This window comes from Rhea pennata, chromosome 5, assembly GCF_028389875.1.
Source record: "Rhea pennata isolate bPtePen1 chromosome 5, bPtePen1.pri, whole genome shotgun sequence".
NCBI classification, from domain to species: domain Eukaryota; kingdom Metazoa; phylum Chordata; class Aves; order Rheiformes; family Rheidae; genus Rhea; species Rhea pennata.
The window spans coordinates 60,556,874-60,569,759 of NC_084667.1; the positions used below are offsets into that span (position 1 = coordinate 60,556,874).

Genomic DNA, 12,886 nt, shown 5'->3' on the forward strand with positions numbered 1-12,886 from the left:
AAGGAAGGGTCTCTCTGAAACATGGAACAGACACATTAAATAAGTATTCTGGAAAGACATTGACTGAGATATGTAAGTAGCGACTGAGATATAAGAATCCTGTGCATGTGGGGCTTTACTCTCCAACTGAGTCCTCTTTTAAGAAAATAGAACTTTTTTGTTTAAAGGAATTGACCAGCTAGACTTTTCTTGCAATTTATTACCCTTTTTAGTGAAATGCTACCAGCATCCTTTTTATCTTCTAGGAAATTGGAGATCTTTTACAGTCCCGTGGCCATGAGTGGGGAGTAACCACAGGCAGAAAAAGACGCTGTGGCTGGTTAGATCTTGTCATTTTGAAATATGCTCATATGATCAACGGATTCACAGCGTAAGCATCACAGATTTTGCGCTACATTTGGAACTGATTATTTTGTGCTTCGCAGAATAAAATATGTAGGTAACATTAATGAAAATCCAGTAAAATTTTACATTTTAAGCAATAAAATAACTGACAGTGAGCAACTGAAAACTGTCTTAATGATGATAATATTTATCTCCTAATACCTTTTTTTCATGTCAAGTAAAATGATGTCATGATGATTTTTTCCTGATCTCACTTTGCTTATATCAGATGACCAATATAGAATGAATCAAAGTATCAATTTTCTCTGAAATTGTTTACTATAGTGTTGCTGAGCCTGTGCTTCTTATTGACTTATATCATGATTTAAAATGCACTTACTTTAGGCTTCTGCTGACTCTAGTGGATCAGACTTACAGAACTAAATTCTACAGCATTGGCAGACACTACCTCCTCAAGTGAAATGAATGGGATGACACAGAGTGTTGAGGAGCTGGCCCAGCTTTCATTCCAGTCTTGACAGATCCATTTATCTACAAAAATGTATTCTAATATTGTATTATAAAAGTTGTTTTAGTGGGCCGAGAGTTGGGACATAGCAACTTGTTTGGCTGATAAATTATTTTATAATTCAAAATACATCTTTAATTGCTAGGAAGAAGTGTCTGTTTAAAGGAAATGTTTAAGTGCATAATGCCATCAAATTAGCTTTTATCTAATTCTAAAGATATCAGATGAAATGAATAACTATCATAAGCTATTAATTTAAAACTAATAATCTACCTTTTTGGATAAAGTTGAAAAAGTTTCAGTAAAATTGTGTTCATATAAGGTATATACTTACACATCCATTCAGACAAACATGTTCATGTATACAAACATGTGAACCTGGGCATTTTACTAGCTTTCAAGTTGCAACTTAACTGGTATTATTTTTACTAATAACCTTATAAAGGAACAGAACACAAAAAGATCTTTGTGCATTATTTATCAAAAGATTTTTAAAATAATCTTTTACTAAGCTTTATACTTTGTTTCAACTTGCACAGCTCTAATTTATGTGGAAATAGCATTAGGAAGCCATTTTGTTTTCTTCTATTTCAATTCTATACAATTCCTACACTTTCATCGATAAAACTGTCTCAGCTCTGATAACGATGACATTTAAAAAACAAATGGAGATGAGTCCTTCAAAAAAGGAAAAAGAAATGGCTCTATGCCACTTCTTTCCCAAAAGGCCTTTTATTTTAATCTTTGCATTCGTTATATCCTTAGTGAGCAAAAAATGAAACATTGACAATATATGTGTATACCTGGCTAAATCCTTAGCTGTTAACATTTCTACCAACTGAGGCATGGCATATTGTTTCTAGAGATTTTGACAGATTTTAAAATACAGTTTTACTTTGATCAGTGGTCGCCTCAATGTTTTCTTGGTGTTTCATTTTTGTATCTCAATATATTCATTCAGAACATGAAAAAGGTTCATTAAACTGCTGACACTGATAGCTTAGCCAGAGTACTAAATGTTAGACCGGGGTCTCTTCTACAGCATTTCATACATGATTAGCAAGCCAGAATATGCTTGCAAAGTCTGGTTTTAAAAATGGAATTTAGTAAATAAGTCTGTCTCATAGCTGTTTTGAATCTGTAGGAATAACAGGAATAATTAATAGTCATGGGATAAAGTGAAATGCCATTGTATACACCCAAACTGTGTCCAATAGGTACCACTTTACATAGTCACCTTGCATTTTAAAGGGGTATAACTGAACACTGTGCACCTGTGTGAGCAGCCAAGCATTTAGAAATCAATTTTAGTAATGCAGTCATGCATTCATCCCAGAGGCATGAATTCAGTTAACAATGTTCATCGTTTAATATATTTGCATATTTCTGCTTGCTGGGTTGCCTTACTTGCATCGGTGAATTTAAAACTAGATAAAACAGGTGAAAGGGATTAAGGAAGATGATGACAGAAAGATTCATCATATGTGTAACTCTATCCAATGTTTTTCTGGACAGTTTGGCATTAACAAAACTGGATATTCTTGATGTCCTTGATGAGATTAAAATTGGTGTTGCTTACAAATTGGGTGGAAAAAGAATTCCGTATTTTCCAGGTATGTTGTTAAATGTCTATGTTCATTTTTCTCTTTCCCACCTGTTAAGCTTTACATATGAGGAAAAACTGTTTGATTTTTAAAACTATATTTTATTCTTTTCTGCTATGCCTTGCATAGAAATTTGCAGAACTGTAGTATCAGTATAAAGATTACTGTATTAGTATATTAGAATTTTCCATTCACTTTATGTCTCTATAAATGATGAAAAGAAGTTCAGAGCAAATGAAATGTTGTCTTTGAGCCTCTGTCTGGTCCCATTAGATTTGTTTGTTGACAACACCATTATTCCACTAGAAATCTGAAAGTCAACAAGATCTAAGCTGGCAACTGTGTAACATTGGCAGTAGCCTTTAATGAAGTAAAGTAAAAATAAAAGCAATGCTTAAGCTATATGAAGATGAGATGGATACAAGGAAAGTAAAGCTGCTATATTATAAGCTACCATCATATAATTATAATTAACAGCAATAACTTTGTAGTTAATTAAAACTTTCAATATACTTTGTGTTAAAACTTACAGGATGCAATAATATTAATTAAATAATATTTAATTTTGTTACAAGAATGATGTTTTCAAGATTAATATGCTCCTCTCCTTTTTCATTTTCACACCTCCATCTAAAATGCCTTCCACTATACCGCATTATTATTCAGTAAAGACTCCTGTGTACCCTATGGCCAGCAGATTTGTTGAATTTAGGGCTGAACGACTGTCTCTTCAGGCTTTCATTTTAACTCTTTAAACTAATAAAAGGTAAAAGGCAAGCAGAAACCTTCTCCAGTTATATGTTTCCTGCTTCAATGAAGAATCTGCATCTTCTTGCTCATGCTGCAGAAGCACACATAACTTAAAGTTTTTCATTTGTCTGCCTCACAGTGACTCTGCTGTGAGATGGGGTATTCTGGAGGGATGCAAAAGGTTGGCAGCAGCCAACTTTCCCACCATGGCTACTAGTTTCCAGCTATGGAGAACAGTATAATAAGAAATCTAATGGGGCTTACAAACATCAATGTTTTTAGTAAGCCTAGTTTAACCCTGTTACATAAAGGTAAAGCGTAGTGCCTTGTCTGTAGGAGGATTTCTGTTTTATTATGTGCAAATCTGAATCAAAAAATGGAATTGCTGTAAACTTAAAATACTGTATTTTCTCAAAATATTACTGTAGTCATCTGACAACATAGGGCACATCATAAATTTTTAACAAGAGGAAACTAGATTACTGGATTCTCTTGAATCAGTTTTCTTCCTCAGTTATAGATGCCAATCTAACTTAAGAATGAATTAATTTACCAACATTAGAAATACTGTTTTTTCATATATTGGATTGTAAATTTTGTTAAAAGACTGAAGGTTGAGGTGGAGCAGCTAAATTCAACTGTGATAAAAATGCTCTTCCGCAGCTAATCAGGAGATACTACAGAAGGTAGAAGTAGAGTATGAAACAATGCCTGGGTGGAAGACTGACACAACTGGTGCACGAAAATGGGAGGACCTCCCACCCAAGGCCCAGAATTACATCCGATGTGTGGAAAACCATGTTGGAGTGCCAGGTAAAAGTTTCTTCAGACGTACATGTGAGGATGCCAGACCACATAGAAATAGCTGTGGAAAATGCTCATTTTACGACCCAGGGAGTGGCCTGATTTGGGCTGGACGCAATGGAAGCATCTGTGGTTGGGATGCTGATGGTAAATGACAACGTGCACAGAAGCAGCAAAGGGCAGTGTGCTGTGGGCAGTTCTGTGGTGTTGCAGACAGCCCCAAGCTGTTGCTGGCAAGGACTTAACCAGAGGAAAGGTGGCCATGTATTGTGCTTGGCAAATTGCTGCCTTCTGTCAGTGACAGCTTAGGGATCTGTGCACCGTGCTTCAGGGCATAGTTGGTCTGCTATCCTCCCCTTGCTAATTTCTTCCTTTCACATTACTTCCTGCATCACTGCTTGAAGATAAACTTTTCTTCCCCCCCCCCGCCCCTTTCCTTGCACATTTATCATTACGAGGAGATGTATTGCATAATAGATACAGGTGCCAGGGACTTTTGCTTCAGCTGCTTTGGAAATTTGGGTGTTAACATAACCAGCCTGCAGAGGCTAATCCAGTTTTCATCAAAACAAATTGCTGTCAAGAGGTGCCAGGAGCTAGGTGTGGCATGAATGCTAGAGTTTGGAAGGGATTTTCCACTGTAGCAACCTAGAAAGCTAGCATGTAGACTTTCGTTTTCCATAAAGCACCTCAAAAGTCAAATTTTAGGAGTATGAACTAGTTGCAACTGTTTCAATTCAGATGTTGTTCATGGATTAGAAAATATCTGGTGGTGCCTAAAGCTCAGCAAATAGCCTGTGTGTGGTCATGGACACAGATGTGGCTGATGGGATATGTAAATAAAGCTCCCTTATTTTATTTCTTGAGTACTCAGTTGAAGGCAGGGGACCTCAGTGTACCTTGGGAGGTTTGATAGCTAAAGGGGAACAATCTCCAGTCAGTTCTGCAGTATCCATGGACAATGAAAACTGTACTGAAACAATTAGTTTCAGAGTAGGGTATTTGGAGTGGTTGCTCCCACGAGATAATGTTTTTAATTGAAGCCTTACATTTAACAATATTATAGCACATGTGCACTGTTTCCAGTTCCACAGCAAGAAAACGTTACAGTCTGACAGAGCTCTCGCTTCCTCTCTGCAGGGATTTAGCTAGACATCCTATCACTCAAGATAATGATAACTAAACATGCAACAGACGTGCCTCACCTTCTATTAGGCTTTCAATCTGCAATGCTTTCTGTTTATAGTATAATTATTCCATGCTATCAAACTTGAATATAGAGCACTTATAGTCTGGCAATACAGCAGGAGTAAAGTAATATTTGACAGTAAATTTTCCTGGCATTTTGTTTCTGCACAGAACGGGCCAGTTTGTACTAAAACATTATGAAAAGATTAAAATGATAACAATTCATTGTGACGCATACTCTTAGTAATTGTTCTAATAGTTGTTTTTTTTCTCCCCAGTTAAATGGGTCGGAGTTGGAAAATCAAGAGAGTCAATGATCCAGCTATTTTAAACAAACGAAGAACCTCAGTGATGAGAAGCACAATTTAGTGTTCATCTGTTCCTTACTGCTTCCTCTTTAAATGGAGATGCTATTTAAAACCAACATCTTCTTCTAGGAATTGAATAGAAAGAAAACATATATTCTGTATTGTAACATTTTATTTATCTTGAAGTTCTCAGTAAATTCAGTGTAAAATCTACTTAGTGGCCACCATCAAAAACTCAAAAATGTGTTACAGATTTATAACAAAATAAGGAAAAATGATTTTTTTAAATTTCAGCAATGTTACTGTTTGAAGGTGTTTTACATCCTTATAGAGTTACTTCTTCATGCTGAAACCAGTATTAAAACATATTCCAATCATTACTGGGTTACTGTAGAATTGTAAAGCTTAGATTATTCTTCAAGTATTAAAATGTCTGTGGTTTGGATTGGCAGTAAAAAGACAGATACCATATACTGAATTGGTTCGATTATACAGATCTTCAGTTCCTAAAGGACAGTACAGTTAGGTAGATATATCCACACAGTGCGAAGCAATTATCACAATTATCCATAAGCCTGTGAAATTTTTAATAACCCACTAAAACAAATGGAGAGAAACTAGAGAGCTGTATCACAGAGTACATTCTAGTAGTTGAGATAACATCTATAGATGGGCAAAACTGGAAAAACGTTGACCTATTTAATGATTCTTTCAAATAATTCATATATTAGCAGACATTATCAGTGGTGACTGTTGGACGTGCTGTCTTTATGCAGTAGGGAAGAAGTGAATGAAGGTGGAAGCGGAGAGAATCCTCAGATTACAAAATATATAGGGAGAGTGGAGCCAAGACAGCATGCTGTATTTTCTCAGTGAACCTGAGACATATCTTTCTGCTAACTCTGTGATTCTAATTTCCAAAGTTTTACTGTGGGTATCTGGTGAGGAGCTTGGGACTTGCAGCTCTGTATGGCACACTCACTTCCACAGCTCCTAGATTTCCAATAAATCAATGCATGACTTATTGATGACTGTTGCAGTATTTACACCCTTTGCACATTTTGACCTTCCTCAGCAAAATGTAATAACTGTTTATAGAAGGGGAGAATGTATGGCAGCTAGGGCTGGAGCAGGGAGAAGCAACAAAGAAGTCCCCAGAATTTCCAGGAATACACTTGGTTTTCTTTGTGGATCTTCAAATTTGTAATGGCTATACTTCTAGATCTCGCAAAAGGCCTGAGGCCTAAGTCTTGTAGAGGGAGAAGAATATACTAGAAACTGAGTTATTCCATAACTATGGAATTTTCAGAGTAAATGTATAAATACACCATGTAGTTATATCATTTCCAGATGCTGTGGAAATGGCCTCACAACACTAGTAATGCCATCATGTTTTATGTGAATATATCCCTTTTCTGAGATAGTAACTCCAAGGATACAAAATGAGGACATTATTTGCATCAGAGATAGGGAAAAATAAAAACCTATCAAGGGACTTTCTAGCACATAGAGTTTATCTCATGTGCACTCATCCATTTTGTCTTAGTTTGCTTAATTATCAAATAATTGTTAATGTTCAAAATCATTTGTGTTAAGAAAAAATTACAAAAGGACTGGTACAAGGACATAGTAAGCATTTAATTTTAACCGCTTACAGATGTATTGCTGTTTGTAGTGCAGAATTCTTCTTACCCCCTCTGGCTGCAGGGCAGTCTCTTCATACCTCAGTTCACCACAGACTGTGGCGTTATACCACGATCAAATATACTTATGCCTAATAAAAAGAGCCCAAAGCTGTGAATCTTGAACCCAGCTATGACTTCTGTGATCATCTTGGATAAGTCATTTAACCTTCCTGCTACTGTTGTATAATCTGTTAAATGGCGATTAGGAATACTTCCTTACCTTTTTTTTATATTGCTTTTTTAGACTGTGGGTTGGGTCCTGTATTCCTTACTCTACACTGATGAGGAGGTACTCCCCCCTGCGTATTTATGGGTGTTACAATGAAAGAACAATGCAATTTCTGACCATATTTAATGTTTGTAAAGCGCTCTTGAAAGGTGCTGAAAAAGTGCTTAAATTTTACAAGCACTGTGAAGTGTACCTCATTTATATGAGGTAATTTAAGCATAAAGATGCTTGGAGATAGACTAATCAAGTTTTAATTTCAGTATGGCTCAACCCTATGACATTTGCCCACTGGATGATACAGACCTATTCCTCTTCTTGGCCTCATCTTCATCAGTGCATTTGTGTTAGGGGATGGCCACTGTGTTTAAACTCTGGTTGATTATAGACTATGTCCACAATGACTAACAAGCCACTCAGTATGCTGAATAACTGGATTAAATGATCAACTCTAAATGAAGTGTTTGTCTAAATGAATTGAAAATTTTAGTTCTCATAGCTTAATTTTCCCAGGGTTATTTTCTCATGTTCACTTAATCTTTTAGTTTCCATAAAGTAAGTTGCCTGTCTTTGCATTCAAGGACTCTTCAAAAACCCAGTGTTGTTGTCAATGGGTATCATACAATAGACGATTACCCTGTGACTGACTCTGTTACAGTAAAAATAGTATTGTGCATTTCATTTCATAGCATGCATTTTTAAAATTGAAAGTTCTCTGATTTTTGTATGTGTTATCATTGAGTTAAATATGAGTAAGTTCAGACTTTTATTTTAAAGCTCTTTAGTCTACTGAGTGACACAACCCTTGATAAGAACATTTTTAATGTAAATTTGCATTCATTTTGACTGTTTCCCATGTGGATTATTTAGTATTGTTTGGAATTTCATTTTAATAACAATCACTGCAGTGAATTTAATTTCTTCTTTTTCCCCAGCTAAATGCAACAGTAATGACTAAAATTGGTTGATGCATCATCCTGTTAGATATCTTGATGGAAGAATAAGGATGAATATCTGCTAGTATACCATAACTTGTTGTAAAGATTATAGTTTTTTAAAAGTAGAAATTACTGAGTCATTTATGCACATTAAGGTATTTGATGTATTTTCTCACCTTTATAATGTGGCCTTCCTATTCAGGTGTATGCTTCACATGCAGTATAGGGTTTTGAAGCTTTTATTTTTTAATTTGGCTACATATGGTCTTACAGTTCTAACATGATGCACTTTATAAAATGAAAGAAAAGAAACTAAGCGTTTCTATACTGATAAACAAGCTATACTTACACCTTTCCCTCTATGCAGATTTTTCAGACAAATTTTGGATCCACACTTGTTATTCTGTCCTGAAAGACATATTAAAATTAATTTAAAATAACAATGCTGTCTTCTTCTCTTTCTCTCTTTTTTTAAAAAAAAACAAAATGCACTACATACAAAAACCTGGTTTTATATTTCATGTATTTAAAAAAAAAAAAAAAAAAAAAAAGCAGGAATTACCCAGGAAATGGATATTTTCTTTCAGTCTATGTGAAAGATTCTCATTGTTGGGATTTCTTTTGCATATTCTGTAAACTTGATCAAGCTTTGCTGGTCACAAACTAACAATGATCCATCTTTATCAATGTAGGTGCACGGTTAGTCATCTTTAGTTAGTGAACAGTAATTTTATAATGAAACAGAACATTTCTCTTTGTGAATTTCCTGACTGATGCAAAAAACGTCTTTCCAGAACAGATGACTCAAAATAACTTGCATGAACTCCGCATAGTTCTTTATCAACAGCACTGCACTGAGAAAGGGAAGACAGACATGAGCTCAAACAACATAATGATCATCCCTAAATTGTGGAAGGGCTTCAGATCACTATGATTAGGGTCTTTTGAAAACCTTTATAGAAATTACTCTTTTTCTCATCCATTTTATGAGGAGTCGGGAATATTAGATGAGTGAGCTGTGCAGTAAAGGTGCCAGTGGGTCAGTACGCAATTCAGAGCAATGTCTGAGAGGTGTAAGGGAACTTCTCTGCTAACTGACTTACGTTTCTTCAAATCCTTTGCACTGGTTTATATATATATATATAAATACTTGCAGAAAGGTCTTTGATTGCTAGTTGAGGCATCTGAAGCAGTTTTGTTGAACTTCATGTGACACTGGCACTGCACAAGGGGGAAAAAAAGTAAGTCTCTGCTGAAATTACCAACTGGGTGGGAAAACATTCTGTTTCGTAACTGGTCCATCTTGTCTGTCAGCTGGAGAATGGAGGCTTGAGGTTGGGAGGGAGGAAAGAAGATACACGGCCTGATAAAAACGGGAACAATGTGACCATCTTGCCTTTGTAGAGTTGTAATTAATATATGACTTCCCTGCTCTTTCCTGCTTCTAATTCCTTATTCCTCATAGAAGTGACCCAGGCACCTCCACAGTAGTACGTTTCATATCCATCAGAGGGCCAATTTCAAGCTCTGGATGTCTGCAAAAAGGATGAGCTGACCACTCTTTCAGCTAGACATCAGGCAAGAAAATATAGCTCCTACCATTTTATCTTTGGAAGAGGTCCTTATTTGTGGTACAGTCACTGTATCAAGGCATTAGCCTGTAGATTTGTTATCTACTAATGTGATAGCTGAATTTGTTAGTGCTGGTTTCATGTTTCTGTTAGATCCATGTTGCCAATGAAGAAGGAGGCACCTGAGGCATGGAGCCTTGGTCATCATAGTACTAAGCAGGATTCATGGTATGGGAAAATTTGTATTATGCAGCCTGCTTCATGGAGGTAAGAAATGTGAATCTTTTCTTCACAAGCTGTCAAATAGAAACTCGGTTAAGAAAAACCTTGCAGAAGCTCCTTCCTGTTGGTTTTGCTCTGGAACGGGGCTAGCTGAACCCTTACATATTGCTCAAAATTAATTATCTATGTGGATGTCAGCAATAGAGTGAGGCATTAAAAAGTAAAGCCTGTATAAAGATTTCAAGATTTAGCCTTTTAATCAGATATATTTACAGGAAATCAGTTCTAAAATTTTGTGTGTTATTAATTAATATGTATCATGTTCTGCAACAGAAACGATGCATTAAATATTTGCCCACCAGCTCTGAGATGCAAAAATAACAGGAAACAAGATCTTCTGTAATCACATGCAGTTTATAGCTTCCTTTAATGTAGTAAATTTTGGATAACAGCTGCATTTTTCAAAGATTGGGAATAGTATGGATTTTTACAGTGTCCACAAATGTCTCTGTCAAGGACACGTCTTTGTCAGGAAGAAAAGAATACCCATGTATTTGAATGTTTTTGCAGTTCTGAGAAAACATATCCTTATTCTGACAGGCATTACCTTTTAGAATTTGAGTACATACACTGGAGTTTACATTACAGACCTCTAAATAGTTCTTCAGACAACAGTGTTAGGTTTCAAGAGAGAACTTCACAGTGCTTGATAAGTGCACAGTAGTACAGACAGTAGCTGGTGGTTGCTGCAATCCTTAAAATACACTGAGCAGAGGACTAGTGATTTGTTTATTAAGGACTGGAGAATACAGTCAACTCTCAGTGCTCTTACAATTAGCAGAGATGTCATCGTGCATCTTCACCTTCCCCTTTAGTCAGACAAAACTTTTAACGTTACTGCTAACGGAGCCTAATTCTTCTTCAAATGAAACTTACCTCCAAACAATACCTCTTCTAGGAATGGATCAAATTAATGTTTTAGTTCAGATCAGAACTGCACTTCTAAAGCAAATCTCTCAGCACTCCCCTTTGCCTGTGCTTTGGTTTGCACTATGGAGTGGTATCAGTGTGGAAATTGGACTCTTTTTGGGTGCAGCTAAACGAGGGATGCTCTCCAGCAGTGTCCCCTGTATGCTCCAGATGTTAACCAGAGCTCAGTCGATGGGCCCAGACAAGTAAAGAGCAGAAGTAACCTTGCATCTATAGTGTGGTTATTGGGTCCTCCACACCAACTGCTTTGCTGATTTGTTCCTGTTGGGATGCACTATTGGCTAATATAGGCATAGCTTTTGAATATCAGCCATTGCATCTCCCCTTAACCAATTCCTCGTTCACTTCATACTAATCCCTAACTTATAATTAATTATTCCCTGCACGGTTTATATCAAATGCTTAATGAAGCCTAAGTAAGTTATAGCTGCTGCATTTCCTGTGTCCATAAAGTCAACTATATTCAAGGAAAGATTAATTACTCAGGGGTCAACTATTTTTGCTAAGTCTGTTTTGCATTTTATCCCATTTTGCATTTACCTCCATGTTTTTAATGAGCCTTCCCTTCAAAATATTCCTAGAGTCTTGCAAACTACTGAGACTATGCTATTAGCCTTCTGGTTGTCAGCATAATTTTTTTGCCTCCTTAAAATTTAGTATTATATTTTCTTTTCTCCAGTAATAAGATTCTGCTGCCAAATTGAAAGATTTATTAAAAACATTTCCTCCTGATTTGCAATTGCATATGCCCCTTCTTTCAGAATTCTGGAATGCAGTTTATTTCTATACCAACCAGGCTGTAATCATATCTATGCCAGAGAAAACATAGTTTGAACAGCATTATGTTTCTATCCAAAGCTCCTAAAGAAGATTACTGGAAAGACTAATTAAGAAACCAAACTCATTTGCTCAGGAGAAATTTGTGGAGACAGTGTAAAAATGTCTACTGATTTTAAATACTGGATATGCCTTCTGCAAACAAAATAGGAATATACCTTCAATGATCTTTACTTGCCTGTATTGGTCAATGAAATAAATAGGGGCTTGAATAAAGAAGCATCTCCAACTTTGCTGAAAAAAATTGAAGTTAGAATAAAACAACAGCAAATTGATGCAAAACACATCTAGGTTCTGAACTTGGCTCAAAGAATTACCAGTGTCTAGAAAGAACATTGAAATTAATTCTGAAGAGCTAGGAGGAATATTAGGCTACTCTGTCTCATTATTCAATGCTAGTTGTAAAGATGAATCATTCTACAGTTCTACATTTACACCAGTTCAGTGGTGATATATTTGTATGGTAGTTTATTTGTAGAGTTTAGATAGTGATAGAGAATCAGTATTAGAGACAGAGACAGTACTGAACATCTTCACTATTGATCTGGAGACCTTCCCAAGCTTGAAGACATGAAAGAGCCATCAGAAGGAAAAAATATATGATTATCTGTCACATCAATATCTTCTTTGAAATTCCCATGCAGAAAAAAAAAATAAAAATGAAGAAAAAAAGATGAGAGATTGCACATAAATGGGAGAAATGTACTGAGCATAGATGTGTAGAATATATTATAATGAATGTTAATACAAGAAGAGAAAGGTCACGGTGCAAGAAATAAAAGATGTTAGCTGATTAAGGGATTACAAATGGAGTAAGACATTTTGTCTGTTAGGGACTGATTTGCACCAGACTACATCATTAAAAAAACAAGGCTGATACTGATGAATATGTGAGCTCTGTGCAAAATGT

The 12,886-nt window shown here is 35.9% G+C and overlaps 1 protein-coding gene across 1 annotated transcript in view; it reads left to right on the forward strand.

Annotated features, from left to right (window-relative positions):
* ADSS1 (adenylosuccinate synthase 1) overlaps positions 1-8,799 on the forward strand; it is a 30,976-nt gene extending 22,177 nt beyond the window's left edge. Inside the window, exons 10-13 of the mRNA XM_062577165.1 lie at positions 246-370; positions 2,369-2,466; positions 3,871-4,020; positions 5,478-8,799. Coding sequence (XP_062433149.1) covers positions 246-370; positions 2,369-2,466; positions 3,871-4,020; positions 5,478-5,530 — 426 coding nt within the window. The 3' untranslated portion in view covers positions 5,531-8,799. The remainder of the gene's footprint in view (positions 1-245; positions 371-2,368; positions 2,467-3,870; positions 4,021-5,477) is intronic.
* The last annotated feature ends 4,087 nt before the right edge of the window (positions 8,800-12,886 follow it).